The sequence below is a fragment of the Manacus candei genome, unplaced genomic scaffold, assembly GCF_025592945.1.
Source record: "Manacus candei isolate 608988 ecotype Guabito, Panama unplaced genomic scaffold, ASM2559294v1 h1tg000008l, whole genome shotgun sequence".
Taxonomy (NCBI): Eukaryota; Metazoa; Chordata; class Aves; order Passeriformes; family Pipridae; genus Manacus; species Manacus candei.
In genome coordinates, this window is record NW_026138056.1 from 25,426,799 (window position 1) to 25,447,255 (window position 20,457).

A 20,457-nucleotide genomic window follows, 5' to 3' on the forward strand; every position below is an offset into this window, starting at 1 on the left:
ACTGTAAAAGATGCTTTCCCTTTTGCAATACTAAATGTGATATAGTGTTCAAGGAAAAAAAAATTAGTTTCTAAGAGCAAAATGGTGACCCATGGCTGAGAACAAGTTTTGTTGGCTGGTACACTCCCTTAAAAACCCTTGTGGGGTTTTTATTCTGCATTGTGAAGTATGTGAGTAATATAAAAAATCCGCAAACCTTCCAGTAATATATTAAACATACTTATTACAGAAACCAAGAAAACTGAAAGAGATCAAATCTCAAGAACAATGCAAGTCTCTCTTGCAAGAAACACTGTTTAATAAATTACAAATACAGCATCATATGAAATAGAAGGATAAATTCAACTTTTCTGACTGAATTTATGAGAAAAACCCTGCACAAATAGAGAAATTTTTGTTACCAGCTGTGATGGTAGAATTGAAATATTGCAAGAGAAAATTATGAAAGCTTTAGAAAAGGTAGTCTTCTTCTACATTAACTCTTAGAAATACACGTTATGACTGTTAAGTATTTTAAAACATCAGGGTAGGAATAATGGATGGGGTCAAAACTCCATCTGTCCAGGGTAAGTTTCAAAATGGGCAAACAGCAGGAAACTAAGGGAGAAAGCATAAAAAGGCTCTAATTCATCCACTGTCTCCTGTGATTTTCTGCATCAAGAATTTCCTGAATTGACATTGGTGTCTGTGTAAATCTAATCTTTGAGTTTGTCTAAGCAATGCTTGAACTGGCATAAACATTTTGTATTCACAACGTCCTGAAGCAAAGAGCTGCATAGCTTACTTACATGAAACATAAAGAAATACCTCTTTTTTTTCACTCTGAACCTATTTCAATGAATGTGAATATTGGAAGGGAGAGTGAATGTTTGCTCATTTGTCTACTTCTGTTCTTTTTTATAATTTTAATTATTATTACTTCCATTAGATACCACGGCTTAGACAAAAAGTCAGCAACTCTCTGTCCATACCTGGGATAATCTACTCATGTATGAACTGAAAGCTCATCCCAGAAGAAAATTAATATTCTACTGCCATTCTGATGAAAAGCATTTTCTTCTGCAAAAAAGTTTTACAGGTGGAAAAAAACCCCAAAACAACAAACCTTAGAAAATCCTTCCTTTTGAACTAGAACAAAATTTCCAATGAAATTTGAATCAGAGAACACATTAAAAATTTGAAACGGTCAACCGAGATTGTTTTGCTTAACAATTTTCTGATTCTGTCACTAAGAAAAATGCAACCTTCTGTTCACGAGAAAATAACACTAATTTGTATGTCTGATTTATGGAACAAGAACTATAAACCTCTGTGCAATCAAATGATTTTGTCCTGACCATGGCACAAGAAATTTTTCAAATACACAAGGGAAGAGAAAGAAGAAACACTGAACATGGAAAATCTCAGGTTCTTCTGCAAGAATCCCTGGATGTCCTGGATTGCATGGCAAAAACTTTCATATTTAGCTAGGAACTGAGGGAAACCATAAAAGGATTATTTTGTATTTGGACAAGGAATTAAACGTATTTCAAGTGAAATTGTCTGAGTTTTCTGAGTCTGCAAAACTATACTAAAAATGTCACAAGAGCACATAATTATTTTCTCTCTTTCACATATTTCTTACCAGATTCTTCTGTTTCACTTACTGGCCCGTTTTCATAGGAACCACCTATATGTCAAATTATTCTGGTGCCTCTGTAAAGTCTGAAGGCTGTTCTGTGCTTGTCCTGGCATAGTTCATAACCATACAGATTACATGTTTTTTTTTAAATATAGAAGATGTGTAGGATGGCTGCGATTCAGCAGTTGGATCCCATTCTACTATATGTGATGGTTCTCCACTGCCCCCCACCATTCCTTATATGAAGCATTCCAATTGTGGTAGAGGATTAGCAGCCTAACTTAACCAGATGTGGCAAAACAGTCTGCAGAAATTTGACTAACTGCAATTAAAATTTTCTTATTTTGCCCCTTTGTTCTGTGTTTTTTAACCTAAGTATGAATTTCCTTCTGTCGAATACACCTTTCACTTGTCCTCAGTCCACCACAACTACCCTCCTCCATGCTGATCTCTCTTTTCTTTGACCCCAGCCTTGCTTTGTCTTTTGAGCAGACTGGGTATGAGTTCAACTGAGGCTTTGCAATAAGCCTCAGCAAGGAAAAAAGTAAAACCATTTACACTGTCCAAGGGGAAATGGCAAGAACAGCACTGGATTCACTGACTGGTCTTTTCTTTCCTTCTTGCAAGGGGTTCTTCAAAGAGTTGAAGGTTTGTGAGGCAGCAAAAGGTTCTGACCTAAGTTTTCCTTAGGAACCCAATACTTGTTTCCTTAGGAACACTGGGTTCCTTAGGAACCCATCACTGATAGCCACCTTAAACTCCTCTCGTACCAGTGGAGATGCTTTGGCACCTCAGGATTAAGACTGTAGTTAAACTGAACTCTAAACAGAGGTATTTATCTCTTACCACTCAAAACAGAAGGAGCCTAATTAGGCTGAATCCTAACTTAAATGCATAAAGACAACAATTGCATAAAGAAAAATGGAAAAATCTGGGTCTAGCCCTATACCTTCTGCTGACTGCAACCACGTTAATGAAGGAGAACAGAAAGACGGCTTTCATTAGCTCCTCCTAATAGAGAGTGGTCCACAGCATGCATGTTCCTAAACGTGCCCCTGCCTCTAGTACAGGCAGTCAGGCCATGAAAACCCTAAGAGTTGTTATTTGTGAGCCATTAGAAGGAACTTTTCGGAATTGTTAAATCTTTAATGTCTTGGGAAAAGAGATGGCAGCCCCAGCAATGCTGGAGGAGGTGTGCCCATGTCCAAGGAAGGGCTAAGCACGCAGTGGTAGGGCACCCATGGATATACTTTCAACATGTGAAAGCACAAACTAGAAGATGGATTTGGTGCAGGACTCATCCATAAGAAAACTCAAAAAAATTCTTTAAAATTTTTAGACAAAACTTTCATAACAAGAGTGTAGAGGATTTGAGGGAGGGAAAAAAAAGACTTCTTAAAAAGGAACTGATAGAAAAGTTCTGTCCAGGCTTACAGAGTAAAGAAAACTATTTAAATAGGAAGACAGCCTTTAAGCCAGTAAGTTTGAGCTTGGGAAAAATATAACTCCTCTCGTTGTTTATGCATTTACTACTGCTTTTAGGGAGTATTAACGACTTAAAAATAAATACATGTAAAGATTTTGCAAAAGATCAGGACCCAGATAATATAACAATTCAATTTCAATATCTTGATAAAAGCTAAAACTTGATCACATTTGGATTTTGGGCTAAGAGGAACTTAACTGCTTCCAAATCAAAAAGAGAAGCAAATAAACCCACAAGAAAAGAAAAGTAAAAAATTTCTAAAAAGGGAAAGGGAGGGTAATTAAGAAGTCACCAACATATATCCACATATTCCAAATGCCCTAGACTCCAACATGCATTCATATATTTAGAAAGATTCCTTTCTCAAATACATTGCATACATATGCAACCTCGTGTATATAAACACATACATCATCTGTATCTTCCTCCCTATTTACTTTCAGCAAATGCCTCAAACAAGACAAAACTGAATAAATTTTCTTCAGGTACACACTCATGCAGAAAAGCAACAGAAGCCTAGCAAATTATACTAAAAGCTCGCAGTGCGCATGGAAGATTAGTCCCATCAAATACTTCAGGAAAACTAAAAACAACTTCCCCCAAAAAATCCCCCCTCCAAAACAAAATCACCTGATAGCATTGCAAGTCATAGCTGCTTCTCACTGCATTACTGAGAAACACATTTGCAACCCTGGAATTTCTCTCTGACAGATTTCAAACTTCTGCCATCTACTAAGTACTGACATGCTTGAACTGTTAAAAAAATGGATTATTATTTTTTTCAATAATGTGAAAAGTATTTTTCACCCCTCATTTCCAAAAACAGCTGGAGTAGTTTGAAATAAATGCTCAAAAAATATCTCAACTAGTACAGGACTGCCAAATTCCAACAAGAAAGGTAAAATAACTGGGAAAAAGGACAAGTCACTGAAAATCTTTTCTTAAAATGGAAACACTTGTGCAATTTCAACTCCCCATTACAAGCATTATTATGTCCTCTTAAAGTAAAAAACCACAAAATTCTCTTTCAAGTGGACAGTTGGGCTATGGTCTGAAGGCCTCTTGATTTCAGTCTTACTTAGAAAAATCAAAGGAGTTTATCTTAATGAAGACAGAGCTTAAAAACATAAGGTTCTGGTTTAGTGTAAAGACTTGTCCATAGCCTGCAATTTTTAACACATGCACTTTACAAATAAATACAAACAAATTGTATTTTGCACAAGCTTTAAAACTTTTACTGATCCTCTTTTTTCTTCAGTCTATTTTCTGTTAGAATCTGTACAAGACGTGCCACAGGTTCAGGATTAAGAAATAATAAAAAAAAATCAACAACTACACACACACAAAAAAATCCAACTCAATCCCCTTTCAACTTACAAAAACGTGCCTCATAGGGACAATAAAATCCATGTAATTACCTGCTGCAGGATCTGTAACCGCTTGACTGGTGATGCCAGATGGTGGTTCTTGAAGCTGGTATGTTGCATTTGTGGAGGGTGTCGTAGGGCTGGTGTTGGTGTTTGTCATGTAATGTGAAGGATATGGTGAGCTATTATAATATTGTGCATATTGGCCCTGGCCAAAACTGGGATAAGAGGGATATTCCTGCAAGATAAAAAAGCAACTGAATAGTCCATCAAAGTTTTGCTACTTTTTAGTATAAATTCCAAAATATAACCACAAACACATGTCAGACTTTGAGCAGTATGCTTCCTGGACTACATGCTATAGGACCTAAAACTGCGAGACAGTAAAACAATATCTAAATTGCACATAATTTAGTATGTCTTCTCATACAAGTAGTTAATTAGACACACTGCTGAAGATGTGTGAATTAGAACATCAACCTCAGACAATTAGTTCTAGAATTGGAAGACAACAAATTGCAGAAAAACATTTATAAATCTTAGTTTAACTTGAAAGGATGCTAATTTCTTTCAATAAGCTATTTAAGGGCTACATTTTTTCAGTGGATGAGAATTCTAAGTTGGTCAAAGTTTGCTGAACTCCTATTTACAAATTTACCTGCTGTGAACTATTAAATCCAGTAGAATTTGTGAGGGAATTATTTCCTGCATATATTCCTGATGATGTTGTAAAACTGCTGCCTGAAATAAAAAGAAAAATTACATACATTACTAAAACAAAGTATCGGAAAATAACTTCCATCACACGATTATATCATAAGGTTATGGTATATTTGTAATATTTCCCATATGTTGCCTGATTTGGCTCTACAACATGTTAATATATGGAAAGTGATAATTCATAGTTCCTACACTATGTGTTTCATTACTGCAATAAAAAAATCCCTTGAAATTTAGACAGGAATTTTGGAGCCACCTCAGCTCTGATTGCATATTAGGCTATCCCACTCCTCCAAATAATACCCAGCATCGTAGAAGTAATGAGAGTTTCTTTACTTTTTTTGTTGAACAGTAATGGCAAGCCTTGTCCCAAGAGATGCCATCTCCACTCACGAAAGCCCACTGGCTTTGTTTCTCCTTCCACCTTTGAGAACTGTGTCCTCTCCCCTTCCTGAGCCTCAGCCCCTCACAGAAACAACAAAAGCCATAACTCCCTCCTCCAAACAGCTCAGTCCAACTGCAAAGCCATTAGGATTCACTAATCGATCATACACGGCCTTGGGCTGCAAATCTTTTCTTTTTTGATAGAGTCTATTAGGCATGACACAAGAGAAAAAAAGTATCCCTGAGAAGGGAGACCCAAGATTGAATTTAGCTCACATACTGAATTACTGCCTTCATCTCCCTTCTCCTGCTTTCATGAGCCACCAAAATGAGACAGATGGGGCTCTCAGGTTTAATACCCAACCTGAGAAGCTGTTCCACTAAAAGGGCAGCAATCCCCTTTTAGCTGTTCTGCCCTCACTGGTTATAACCCGGGAGTGACACAGCCACCAGCTCAGGCATATGGATGCACAGGGTGAAGCTACATAAGCCACCACAGAGTCTGTAATCAGGCAACCTATTGAACTTGTCCAGCAGGAGAACATCACCCAGTGCAGATTATTAAAGCACACAAGTTGTTTACAGCCTCTCTCACCACCAGACTTGCCTTAGTGCAAAGATATACAGAGAGCCTGGGAGCAAAAGCTTGCAGGTGAGCAAAGGAGACAAGGAGGGATGAAAATCAACAGAGAGCCAGGCACGCAGATGCACCAATCTCCTGAGATAACCAACAAAACCTCAATTAACAACCAAATTCTATGCAGAGGTTACTCATCGGGAAAAGTGATGTTTCTTGCAACTCCAAAGAGCACAGAATGCAGGCAGGGCTGCATGCTTAGTACAACCCCCTAAGGACAATTGTGAGCTATCTACTTCTTGAAATAAAAAAAACCTCAAAACCAATAGGTATCCTAGCTATGAGAAGTCAGAAGGGAAAATACTTACATGCTTTGATTGCAAAAGTAACTAAAAGCACATACAAGCTAAGTCTCAAACAAAGAAGGAGATGTGAAGTCAAACAGCAATGGGAATAAATGATGAATCTTAAACTTAACATATGATAATGACTGTAAACGTTTCTCTTCTATCTTCTATTAATGCAAAAGCTTTGTGGCTGTTCATAGATGCTACTAATCCTGCAAACTAAAATCAGATTACTTCAGCAGAAGAGTTGACATCCAAGTTTAGCAGATAGTACAGATAAACAGTACTAATGAGAAAAACATGTTGTTTTAAATTTAATTTAAAATTGGAAAACAGATGTTATTTTTTTTTATTATAACAAACCCCAGAGCCAAAATACAGCTGAAAAATATTTTAAATTGCAAAACTTTGAAATGATATTTTATTTCTAATAGTGCTTTGGCTGGAAGAATGTAAGTCACTGTGTCTCTTTTTATTTCTGTAGATATTTTTGAGTGATGCAGTAATACATTCAAACACAGGATTTAGAGGTGCACAGTTTGAGCCACTGTAAAAAAAAATACAAAAGAGATATAAAAAGCCTCTCATAAGAAAAAAAAAAACCAAAGGTTTTTTTTGAGGAATACGTTAGCTTCTGTCAAAAATTTGGCAAATAATTTGCAAGAGCAAATGAGTAAAGTAGTCACATGCCAGCCAGCATCTCTCCCTCTCAGACAAAGACACACACATACTAACTTGCAGCTCTCTCTCTTTCATCTCATGGTCAGCACTGGCTCCTATGGAGGAGGGGTAGGGGTCTCCTAGACCGTAACAAACATGAAGCAGGTTTCTCAGAAACAGCTCCGTGGGCCACCCAGAACTACAGGCCTAAAGTTCTTTTTAAAATACTTCAGTGTTGCCATTTGTTTTTTAAGTATTCAGCCATAACATGGCATAGAGCTGCTGTCCTGTCTTAGCTGAGCAAATACAAAAATAATAATCGTTACAAAATGCACGAGATTTACTGCTCTAACTTGGCCAGCTACGTAGCTTTAAAATGTGATAAAAGCTGTAAATTGCAGGTCAAAGGTCTATTTTGCCAAGAGCTCTGACCCACATTAAAGCTGGGAATCCCAGTCAGCGTCAGAAGGCTGACGGACCCTGCTGGGAGTAGGGAGCAGGCTCCAGGCACGGGGCTTGCTGCTGTGCCGCTGCCGTGAGGCGTGGGATGCTGTCCTCCCCCGTGTATTGGCCACAGGAGTCCATTTGCTTTCCTGGTTCAGTCTCCTTGCCATGGGCTATGTCTATCATCAGGGTACAATGTATGTGGCAGAAGTTTAGTGCAGCTCTCTTGGGAAAGCCGAAGACGGCCAGATGGGCTATTTAAACTCAAGGTTTCTTCCGTTTGCTTACAGTGCTTAAAAATCCTTGGCAAACTCTCCTTTGTTGTCCTAGTAACTGGTTGGCCATCCAGCACAATATTTTTATACTGTATAATAATAACCAAATACCTTAGTGTTTACTTTTTTATGGTTGATTTCCCAAACCAATTGGATAGTTAATCGTCACAGTCATGGTAACTAAAACAATGCTGGTGCTCATCACAGGCATCCTACCCTTCTAGCAGTAGGATACCGAGTGCAGGGTAAAAGCCATCTTTAATCACAATCAAAGGATACTCAAATAAGACAGTTGCAAATGGAGGTCTTTCCTTGCCGCTCCCCCCAGCCCTTCTCCACTTCATTTATCCTCACCGAGCAATCCTTATAACTCTACCTATATAGGAACAACGGCCCATTCCCACAGCCATTAGTCATGTAAGTGGTCTTTCAACATCTATGAAGCAAGTTATATGAAAAACAGCTTAAGGAACACATTTGTTAAGTAAGAGTGGGGGGAGTGGGGAGATGGGGTGGCAGAACTGCCTGAGCCCTCTTCTCACCCTCTCCCCTATGCACCCCCTGTTACAGGGATGATAAATTTGTAACGAACAAAAACCTGATTACCAGAATAACCTGAGCACGGAGTCACAGGCAGCGATTCTCCTTATAATTTTCAAAAGTTGGCAGTCTCTCCCTGCACTATTGTTCAGTGACTAATCACGCTGTAATTTCAGCAGGGTCAGGAAAAGCACTGGATTTAATTGGCTGCACACGCACCGTGAGGCAGAGTCTCTACATTGCAGGAAGACATTCACCCCAGGGAGAGGAACCAGAATTAACTCCAAAGCTTTCGAGCACGAGGTAACCCCAGCCAGGGAACACGAGCATGACAACTGCAAGGCCACTAGGAAATCCCCTTTACTGCAGGCAAGAACGCAGGGCCCCGAGCACACTGCCATGTAACACATGGTTGTGAAGTAGGTTGTGGGATCCATTATCTCCATTTAGCAGCTCAGCAGCTGCATGCAGGAGATGAAGAATGGCTATTGCAGGCTATGACAAGGCTGAGGCTGCAGCCTGCCCTTATAGTCCTAGAGGGGAAAGGGAGAAGAAACTCATTTTCCTCTCTGGAAGTTTCCGCACAAACAACTTAACAGCAGCAGCACTAACGCTGTCTTCTGACATGAGAATAAATTTTGTCCTTTGAAACTATGAATAGGTTCTTCTTCCAAAACTAAATGAGGAAAGGGAAACATGTTTCTGTTTACTTTTAACAGCTGTTCAACCTAAAGGAAGAATTAAGTCAATTTAAAGTTATTTCAAATACAAAAGTTAGCCTAATGAAAACATAAAAAATACATATATATTCTCATGTATAGTATACACATATACTGTCAAACATTTAACTGCAAGAAAGACCTGTTCAGCAATGTGATTCTTTTCTACTTAGCAATTAACAATTCCACCAATATTTTCATCTGAAACGTTCCATTCTTATGGTCTCTAATGTTTCTGTAGAAGACCAGTCCTTCCCTCACCCACACATTGTGTTGTTTATGAGTACAACAGAAAGAACATACACACCACAGGGACCACTCAACTCTGACCTGTGGTTCTTCTGCCCAAGCCAGACTGTCAGTGATCTGTTGACTTCCAGAGGTGGGCAGTTCACAGCCCAAGTACAGCACAGCTGGGGCAGAACCCAGGCTCAGACCCCCTCCTCCCTCAGCCCTGCAGACAACAGCATCATGAAATCAATGCCTCCGACTCTCTTCTTGTTAAAACTTCTCAACTGGGTCATCATTAACACATTTCTTTTTGAAGAATATTTTTAGATCCTTGCTTTTCAATGTGTACTGCTGAAATGCTTTCCAAGATGTTACTGTTCCATTTCTTGACAACTGACACCCTTTCCTGAGCTTGACAATTCTGATCTTATACACATTTTGCATATTGCAGAAAACAAAACAATACACTCTATGGCAGACCTCTATGCAGTCCATTGACTGAGTCCTAGCTCTGTTCTACATTGTATGTGCAGGCTATCTACGAAATGTCAGCATTCACTTACTCTTACCATTTTCCAACAAACACTCTCTCATGTTACCCCATGCTGCCCCCCCTTTCTTCTCTCTATCGAATGAGTTTCCCACAAACATCTGCAAAACTACTACTTCACTTTTCTGCCTAAAATCCCATTTTATTGATATCCCTCTCCTCTGTATCTTACAAAAAACAACTTCAGAGCTGTTAGACAACCAATATGGGGTATCGACTGTTTATTATCGCTAAACAGTGTCAGCTTTATTGTTACACTAGGCCCTTCTAGCCTTTGTGTTTTATTTTAGCCTCCAACTTCCATAGGACTATGTTTTCATTTGGTTATATAGGTTAGCACAACAGGATCCTCTGTATAGGACTGTGGCATGGAGGTACTACTGCAACAGAAATTATTGGCAACACAGACATGATTTTTCAATAACACTATTTCCTAGAGACCATGAATTATCAGTTCCTTAAAAGCTGAAATGTTGATCCAGAAATTCCTTGTAGCTGCTGCTGGCAAGTATTTTGAGCTCTCTCCTACAGAGAGGTTGGATTTTTTGGGAGGGTGGGCAGGTGTGGGTTTTTTGTTCGAGTTTTTTGTATAGCTATCTGTTGAAAGCAAAACCAATAACCTGCTTATGGTTATATTTACACCGATGAGTAGAAGATCATCATTATTCAGCACATAGATGATTCTATCCTTCTTACTTGTCAGAGCACATTACAATTCATCAATACTTCAGACATCAGATGGTCACTTCTACCCTACAGAGCTACTCAACACACAGTTCAAAAAGGGATTATAAAAAAAAAAGAGCAACAAAACCCACCTCTTTTGTGTCTGAGCAAAGACTGGATCAATATACCCTTAAAATTGTGGAACAAAAGCAAACCTCATTCGCTTTGTCTCTGAAAGCACTTCTGCTTCAAGACATTTCATGGAGTGTTTACTTGACAGAGCACAGTTTAAATGGAGCTAATAATAATAAAGAAAGGTGTTAAACTTAAAAAAAAAATGTGGTCCAATTCTGTGAGTGATCACATATTTCAACAACTCTAAAATCTGCAAGACATCTGATTCCTACTGACAAATTCAGAGGTGAAAAGGCCTGCAGTGGACATCCAAAATTGGCTATTTCTGGCAATCAAAGATTTTTTAAAATATCACTTAAAGTGGTGCAAAATCCAGAACCAGGCACACCCAGTGATTTCTTGATACAGAAGGGGAAAAAGGAATTGTGAGAACAAGGTGGAAAGATATTAAGTAAACTAAACAGGCAAGAAAGGCTACAAAACATAATTGATAATAATAGCCTGCACATACAAAGACTTACAGTTTTTAAATAGACTTCAAAGAAACAGACTTCAATCATTACTTAGGCACCTCCACAGCTGCAGTAGGTATTTTTATCTTCTTGTCCCTTCTCGAACACACTCAGGTGTCAAATTATATTTGGCACTTCCTAAATCCATAATCCTGACATGTTTTCCAGGACTCGCTTTGTCTCGTTCACTATTTGCTAAACTCTAAATTATTGTTATTTGGAGATACATTTTTATTGTAATAACACTAGAATGCTTCACTATTTAAAATTTAATGAAGGAAGGGATCTTCCAAACTGCTAAGAGCTGGTCTGTCGCTGCTCTCAACAAAGGTAATCATCATTTCAGCTCCAACTGCAATAACATCAGAGATAAGTGCTCAAGCAAACATTAATTTTTATTCCAGGAATGTAAAGAAATAAGAAAAAAAATAAACACCCCATAGCATTAACTGTATCTAATTAATGGTAATATCTGTTTATACAGACCTTGCATCTGGTAGCTATAGGGAGCCTGTCCAGGTTGAGGTGTGCTAAAGCTGGCACCGTAGCTTAGAAATCCTGTCTGTCCAGGTGACTGTGACTGTGCCAATCCACCTTCTGTCTTGATGCCTGCCCACAATGCACCTAAATCAGTTAGTGACAGCAAATCTATTTGTTCATATTCAAACAGGGATGGAAAATAAAATCACTTAATTAACAGCACTTTTAACATACAACTACTATTTGCTTTCATGAGAGAACAAATATTGAGAGCATGCACAAATGAACAGGGCAAAAGCAGTCTAAAAGCACACAGAAAACTGAAGTTCACCAAGGAGAGGTTAAATTCAAAACTGTGTTTCCAATAACTGCAAAAGAAATTTATACATGAACAGGAAGTTGCATTATTCCTGTCTTCCTTTCCTGCCAGAGGCAAGCTTTTCCATATACTCATGACATTACACAGAGGTAGATTAGCAACTTTATACGATTTTAATGAAACATAGCATAGCCAAGCTCTCCTGCCATCTACTCATTAATGACATAATTGAGATTTGCATCGTACAATATTCCTACATGAAAATTACACAGCTCCTAGTGCTCCTTAATTTCTAAGGAATTAGAAGTGGATAAAGAGAACTAGCAGTATTAAGTGTAATGATGATTTTTCAAAGCTAATTAAACACTATAGGAGGCATTCAGTCTTTTAACAAATAAACACCTAATAGACAAGAACTATTCCTGAAGCAGCCTCCCAAACTGGGAAAAAATAGCAGAGTCATTAATCTGCACTGACAGGGAAATCCATTACACATCACATTACACTCTCATTTCTAAACTTAATTATAAAAGAATCTGAAGTCTGATCAATAACGACTTGCTGCCCAAGTTCAGTGATTCTTCCCCCAATTTGTAAGGCAACAAGCAAGTAAATATCAGCAAGTAAAATACCGACGAAATTCAAAAAATAAGCCTCTGTCTCTTAGTTTTAATTATAAGGTTGTCCCAACATGAACCACCATTTAAAAATAATTATAGCCAAAGCAATGGAAAAGTGATACAATATTCTTAGGTTTCACTGTGGCATTCAGTGATACCTCATTGTTCAGAAACCACCGATATTTGAACTGAATTGTCTAAGTGTGAATTAGTAACATTCCTTTGAAAATTACTGTTAATTTAAGTCCATTTTCTGGTTGGATTTTTTTAAACAATATTCAACAGTGTTTGAAGGCAGGAAAGGGCTGAGAAGTTACTATGTTTGCAAAACTTCAATACCTCTCTATATACAAATGGCAGCATATTTTCTGCCATCTAAATAATTATTTTTCAACTGCTGTCATTATTTACCCTTAATTCCTTCTGCCAGACCTGCTAACTGCCAGATTATCCCTGTTTGCTTCTTTTTCTCTGATGCTTACTTGCTTCTTCTGTTTTATGTTACAATTAAACTGTCCCAATGACAAATCTGACACCTCATTTTCAAGGGGAAACTCCTGCTATGGATGATTTGGTATCAGTGATCCTTATTTGCTGTCTGTTTAAGGACTTCTGAAAGGCTGATTAAATATTGCTTAGAGAAAGTTTGACTAAATCAAGAATTAAATTTGCAGTCTAAATTTTTTTTGACAGTGTGATTTAATTGTCCATCTCAGACCAAGTGGGAGGAGATGATCAAAGGCAGCAGCAGGAGGACGCCACTTGAGTGAAGACAACTTGGCACTCATATGCCCTTTTGCAAACCTCCATGCTATGAAGAGCCTTTCATCTCCTGAGACTTACTCTTCCCACCTGCTCTCATCCTGAAGGCCTTCACTCATCAAACCTTGATGCTCCCTTCTTTTCTCAAGTCTAATGTATGCAAGGAAGTGGGAAGGGAGAGTGAGAAAACACAAGGGGACTGCCAGGATCTGGAAAGCAAAGAAGTTGGTAAGCAAGGCCTTTGCTAGAAGCTGCTGCTGGAGCAGGCAGGAGGAAAGAGTTTCAGGAAATTCTCCAACCTCCTCAGGGGCTTTGCAGATGAAGCAGAGCCAGGAGCCCCTGGGCAGCAGCTGTCAATGGCATTCTCCTCCACCCCCCTTCCTGCCTGCATGGCTGCACTGCTGTGGAGGTGGGGAAGTGGAAAAATGAAGAGGATAGAGGTGCATTTGAGACAGCATCTTCCCAAACTTTGCCCTAGAGAGAAAACTTGAGAAAGGCTGATACGGGAATTCATGAATACTTTTTCTTCCAGTAGACCCAGAGTAAAGAAACAAAAAGAAAGAGCCCCCCTGCTCAACTCAGTTTTTCGTTTCACATATGTCATAAGTCTTCTCTCTTTATATCTGATGGAAGTGGAAGATTTCTGCCTGGATGAAAGAAAGGCAAGACAGAGGGTACATGAGGCCTAAGCTGCAGACCAAAGAGAAGAATTTTGGCTCTAAGCAAGGTTTCAGTTCTTGCCTGTTGCAAATGAGCATCCCAATGCTCCCTGTATAATTTAATTTGGGAGCATAGATCATATGATGTGCCTTAAATATGCAAAAAATACAAATGATGCTAGGTCCTAAAAATTTTTAATAGTTATTTTCTTTTAAATATTGCTCTAATACAGTACATCAGTAAGAAGCACCTTAGTCCGAGCCACAAATCACTGTCTGAAAAGAATAAAAGATGTAAAAATCTACTTTTCTTATGAACTGAGGGTTTCAGTGGTCAAAATCAGCTCTGCAATGTAAAACGTTAGGCAAAATTATTTGAAGTCTTAGGCATGGGGGATGGACTAGGCAAGAAAACAAAACAAAACAAAAGAGCAGGCAGGCATGTTAACCCCTGAGAGCAGTTGCCAAGTAAAGCAACTCTCAATTACAGCTCCGACGACAGCGAGACAGCGAAACTCAAGTAGTGAAATCAAGGCCTGGCTAAAGTCAGTGGGAATTTTAGAGTTGACTTCAGTGAGGTCAGGATTTCATCCAGAGGAACCAAGCAAAAAACCAAAAAAGTCAGTGTTTGGGCTGCCCAAGTTCCACAGTCAGCCAAGTATGAACACGAGGTGTCCGCAGGAGAAACAGGTCAAAAAGAGCATGGTGGGGAAAGGGATCGTCTGTTATCACCCCACCTGATCCAGATGGAATTAGCAAACAGCTCTCATCAGCAACAGGAGGTTTTGTGTGTGTGTAAGACTCCCCCATCTGCATAATGTAAGTTTAAAATATGTGGATTTGATCTGAAACATCCAATTTATGTTTAGAACCATATTTTAAAGTAAGGGGAAATAATAAGGTATTTCTTTTACCGATTGTTCACAATAGTCTGCTATAGGATATACCTGAGATCCAGTGGATTTCAGCTTGCAGATTTCAGGATGAAAGATTCACCAGTTTTGCACTTAAAACTTTTAACAATTTTAAACGGAACAGCTTTTATGATGAGTTCTATCATTTTTGTATAAAACTTACACTATCTGAATGTATCTTTACATAATGTATCTTTACTGCTCAAAGCATGTGGATTGTATATTTTTAATATATTCCCCCAGAGGAATATGAGGCCTATTTTCTAATAATGCATCCTTGCTGCGGCACTGCTATGTGGTCTGCCAGCAGACAGTCTGGCAGGAAAATGGTCTCACCCACAGCAGCTTGTTTTTAAATTAAATTTTTTTGGAAATATTTGCTACTTAGTACTATCTCCTTCATCGGGCAGACAGAGATTTAGTGTCAATTTACCTCAATTTTCACCTCCAGGGATTTTTAAAACATTGGAAAGTGAGATTTTTTTTTGGGGGGGTGGGTCCTTTTGAATCAGTTTTTTGCCTGTTGAAAATCAGCACAGCTTCATGGATTCATCTGGGTTCCAGTGATCTGTATCAGCTGAAACTCAGACCTTAATGTAGCAAGGTAACCTATCACACTGCTGGAGAGTAGAGCTCCTCAGTAAGTCACCAGGGGCCATGCCTGTCTAATGGAAGCCCACGGATCTCTTTTCCTATTTCAGTGCTGTTTTTCTGATATCACCAAAAAAAAGCTAATGAACCTCTCTCCTTGATCCCCAAATGGATTCATCCTCTTGAGTACCTTCTTAGCTCTTTAATACATAAATTAAAGCATCAGTCATTCGAACGTCGGGAAATCACCAGTCTTTCAAAGAAATGCTCTAGAGCACAGCTTTCTCACTAAGTATTAACACAAGGGTCACATAATCTTGATCTAAAGAATATTTACCTCAGGAATAAAATAACACGGATGTGATTTCTTACCATATGAAGGGATTCCATAGGGTTGGCCAGGCTGGGGGTAAGTGGCATAAGCTGTAGCTTGTTGCATTCCCGTTGTAAACTGTGTCTGCCCATATGCAGCCATCGTTTGTGAAGAGGGGGTAGGAAGAATATGTGGGTAGGGTCTGCTATTGATTACAAATGACAGAAAATAAGACAAACACTGCATTAGACAGACATGCATGTACTTATTTTTAGTCTTAATATAATCCTGCTACTTCAGTAACACATAATCATAGGCCATGCTAGACAACAGAAACTGTAAGACAGAGACAAAACAACAATAAGAAATCAATAATAAAAAATAAGTAAAATAAGAACTTACAGATATTTTTCAAATACATTCTTATAATTTAAAAAAAAAAAACCAACACATTTTTCCCTAGAAGCTGCTGTGGTTTAAATTATGGCTTAACAGATGGACCCAATTATTATTTTATATGATGTTAAAATCTGGCTATTTCACTTATTACTATTACTAGTACTATTATTATTTTAAAAAGATATCATACTTGGAAGGGTAAATCTGTGGTGGGGAGAACTGGTGTGTTTGTCTTGGGCTGAAACCACTGCTTCCAATTGCTGCACCAAGGAGAAAAGAAAGCACACAGAAGTGTAAATACACACACCAAAGATAAATATTATTTTTCCTAATAGAATTTCAGAGTATTAACAAGAGTTTAATTAAATTCAAATATCATTGATACCTTAGGTAGAAAATAATATTTTATCAGGAACTACACAAGAATGCTTAACATTAAAATCTTGATCGCAAATCTCAAATACTAAATTGCCCCTTTGTACAACTCCTGAACGATAGTTTATTCTTTGGCTGTGCACAGACAACATTTTCAATGCAAACAACCTATTTCCTAATGGAAACATTTCCCTTCATATTTTCAAAGGGTTGTTGATATCTCAAGTGCAACATTTTATTAACTTTTAGAATTTTTAAGACCTACATTTTATGAAGGAGCTTTATGCGTGCTTCGATTGAAAACATATGGCCAGCTTCAGAGCACGTGCCTCTTTCTTAAAAAAAAAATAATTCCTGATACAGACTATGTATTACCATATTACACTTCCTTCTCTTTTCCCCCACCTTATCTGCTTTCCAAAATGCTTTCAGACCTTCAAATCAGCCAGTGTTGCATAAAGATGTACAAGGTGCAGATGTTGTTAGTGAAACACTTAAGCTGAGGTGGCTGTACCATGAGCTGCTCCCCTGGCAGCCCCACGCTGCTGACACAGAGCCTTATACCAACCCATCCCCATTCCCGTCAGTATTTTTGGGTGCTGCCGGGAGTGTGGCGGGTGTGCTGGCATACTCTGCTCAGGGCGTTATTTTTGGGAGCCCTTCCCTCTCTGGTTTCTGTTTGGGTGTCACTTCTCCTTTAGGTCCCAAGGTGGGTTTGGAAGCCTTTGCCAGGAAGGGGTCAGCGGCAGGTTATGAGCCTACTGTAAAATCAGACAGTCAGAGAAACAACAGGCCCTACTGCTAAGTACTTGGAAATAAACAAGGCACGCATAATTACCCTCTGCCAGCTACCCCTTTCCTGGCCAGCTACAGGGAAAATCCATCATCTTTCTACTCCAGGAGTGCTTGTGAAGCATGTAGGGAAGCAAGGAACCTCTTTCTGTGCCTTCCACGCCTGATAATTTTTATTTTCTGCGGTCTGTGAGTCTGCAGACTTATCAAATGTTACAGTCCAACTTTAGTCTGATCACCACAGACGTACATAACTAAACACACTGTCTTTTCTTCTTTCAGAAAACTAAAATACTCTAGAAATCTTTTGGGGGGCTTTCAGGTTTGATGCTTTCATATACAACAGTTTGTGCAGAAAATGGAGGCTGTGACAAGACTGGGAAAGGGCTAGCTACTTGGAGCCTGACTGGTTGCTAGATATTAAATTTTGCTTCTATAAAAATATAATCCCACAATATAGTACTAGATCCCTTTTTAATTTGATTTACACCATAAAAACTATGTGCTAGAAATACCACAGTTAGTCCATAGGTAGGTAAAACTGTGAAAACACCTCAGGTTGTTCTCACAGTGTTTGTCTCCTCTATGTTAGAAGCTGTGTCTGTCTTCCAAGAAGAAAAGAAGCTTGACAAAAGAATGAATACCTTTGCAATAATGAGTTACAATAAATGAGGAAGACCTACCCCTCAATTACAGTACTAATCACAAGAGGCAGGTATGTTTACTCACAGAAAAGAGAGTAATTACTCTGGGCCAGAATACTCCCTAGTGAGACTCCCACCAAACATACCAATGGGCATTAATAAGCCCAATACTGTAATGCTCCTTACTCAGGGAAAACTCCTGTTGACTTCCACTTAGATGAACAGAAATAGGCAAGAGCTGGAAAACGAGCACGGCTTTTTAACAGATGTGTACACTTCAGACCACGCGGGACAAGAAAATCGTAAATGAAAAAATACTGAGCTTAAGACTTTTGTTTATTCCTTACCTGATCCTGAGAAATTGTCTAAAGACCCGTCCGTGGTAGTAGTAGTAGCAATCTCACTGCTGTTCATTGGTTCTGTTTTAACTATAGAAATATAAACAGAAGATATTCTATGTGCACCTAATATTTTCGCATGCTCATGCACACACACTCACTACAGACACAAACTCAATAAAACAAAAATCTGCCAAAAATGTTTTAAATCATGGCTATCGATATTTTGCATTTTATGTATTTGTGCATACAAACAATGCAAAGTACTGGCAGCTATGATTTACACATACATATAAGATGATCAAGAGGGTTATTTCTGTCCCCAAGGAATAAGAGCCAGTGTAACAAACCAGAAGTCCCCATGCAACTCTCTGCACCTGTCCTGATTCCTCTTAATCCTGCAGACCCAACAATAAGGGTCCACATTTAGATCAGGTCACAGCATTTACAGGCTTGAAAGACAGCATGTTGAATAAGTCAAAAAAGAACATAATTTTTAAATGTTTTTTACTGAGGGCTGTTCAAATTTTGTTTTCATTCAAGGAAATTTTCAGAGGAAAATTAAGAATTTGTGATGAAGTGAAACACTTTCCTTATGGTGGATCTCTCCTCTCAAAATGAAAACCAATTTTATATTCAATGACCCTGAATAAACAAAGGCGACACAGTTCTCATCAGACACTTTAAAGAATGCTTTTATATTTTATTCCCTCTGCATCCACAACCCCACACAGCTATTACAGAGTAAAAAAAGAATGAAACCAAGAGAGATTATCTCCTGGCTCATGCTTATTCATAATTAATAATTAATTAACTACTTTTAATAAAGCCTCAATTAAATAAACGATTTCTATTTCCATTGCTCCAGTGCAACTCTGCAATGACAGTATCCTGATCCATAGAGCAAGGACGGGACTGACCTGCCATGGATGTAAAATAGGCACAATCTCTACTCCCAGGCTGTCAGCAGATCAGCATGGCAATCTCTCAAATCCATTTTTACACATTTAGATTTTGGAGGATTTTGGAGTTACAACACACCAAAAGCAACTGAGGATGATGTGTCAGAAAACAATGGAGCTGATCTTACTACCAAGATCCCCCCCCTTTCACTCTTGTTGACACACACAGACGCCACTTCCCACACACCAGTGCTGGTGCATACCTGACCTTTCAGTGAGGCAGTTCTGTAACACTGTGGAAAGTAAATCTGAGAAAACCCAGGTAAACTGCACCCCATTTGACATGTAAAGCCTTAATGTCATCATACATGCATATATCTGTGCATGTATGTTTATATATATGTGTTCAAGTATATCATCACTAGCAAAAAGCTTTTGGTACCAGCTTTGGAAAGGGTGAGGCAGAGGCACTTCCCTCTTTTGACAAAAGACCTTTCCTTTCATTGCCAATCTAAATTTTTATTTCTGCATGTCTATTTCTTTCACCAAACCTTATCACGAGATTAGAAAGCAATCTCTCAAGATTTTACTAATCGCCCACTATTTCTTTTGACTCCCACATGGGGTTCTGTCTGCTAACTTGGGAAGTCAGCACTTAGCTCAACACAAAACTTTGCTATGTCTGCATTAACAAGCAGTGTATCCCAGTAAGAAAAGTTTGATGCAGTTAAATGGTTGGTGCAGGAGGTCCAGTTTCCATAGGTTAGGCATTTTTGAGGGAGGTTATTCAGCTGGAGAATATTAGCTGCACTTCTGCACCTTTTTTGAAAGAAGTGAAGTCCAAGAGACTTCACAAGGTGAAGTAACATGATAAGAAAGGGTGGCCAAGAGGTTCACTTGGCCATGAGAGTACTCACTCATGATCTGAACTGTAACTCTAATACAAAGGTATTTCTTAAAAACACAGCATATAAACTATCCACCATCCGTTTAATAACTAAATACTCAAAGTCTAACATAAGATGCAATAAAATATTTATTGCAAAGTGTCTATCACGAGTAATTTTTCAGAAACAACCAGACTTTTACAGGACCTTCTGCAGTTTGTCAGCCTA

At 38.6% G+C, this 20,457-nt stretch overlaps 1 protein-coding gene across 10 annotated transcripts in view; it reads right to left on the minus strand.

The window, feature by feature from the left end:
* The window catches only part of EYA1 (EYA transcriptional coactivator and phosphatase 1), a 164,053-nt gene that overhangs the window by 54,246 nt on the left and 89,350 nt on the right, over window positions 1-20,457 (minus strand). For 5 of the 10 annotated variants that reach the window (XM_051768716.1, XM_051768678.1, XM_051768737.1 and 2 more), the window contains 6 exons: window positions 18,450-18,530; window positions 16,482-16,551; window positions 15,952-16,094; window positions 11,721-11,882; window positions 5,133-5,215; window positions 4,526-4,712 (listed from right to left, as the gene is read on the minus strand). In XM_051768716.1, the coding sequence (XP_051624676.1) occupies window positions 4,526-4,712; window positions 5,133-5,215; window positions 11,721-11,882; window positions 15,952-16,094; window positions 16,482-16,551; window positions 18,450-18,530 (726 nt within the window). Of the gene's footprint in view, window positions 1-4,525; window positions 4,713-5,132; window positions 5,216-11,720; window positions 11,883-15,951; window positions 16,098-16,481; window positions 16,552-18,449; window positions 18,531-20,457 lie in introns of all 10 variants that reach the window. The other 5 variants (XM_051768756.1, XM_051768704.1, XM_051768726.1 and 2 more) reach the window with 3 other exon arrangements.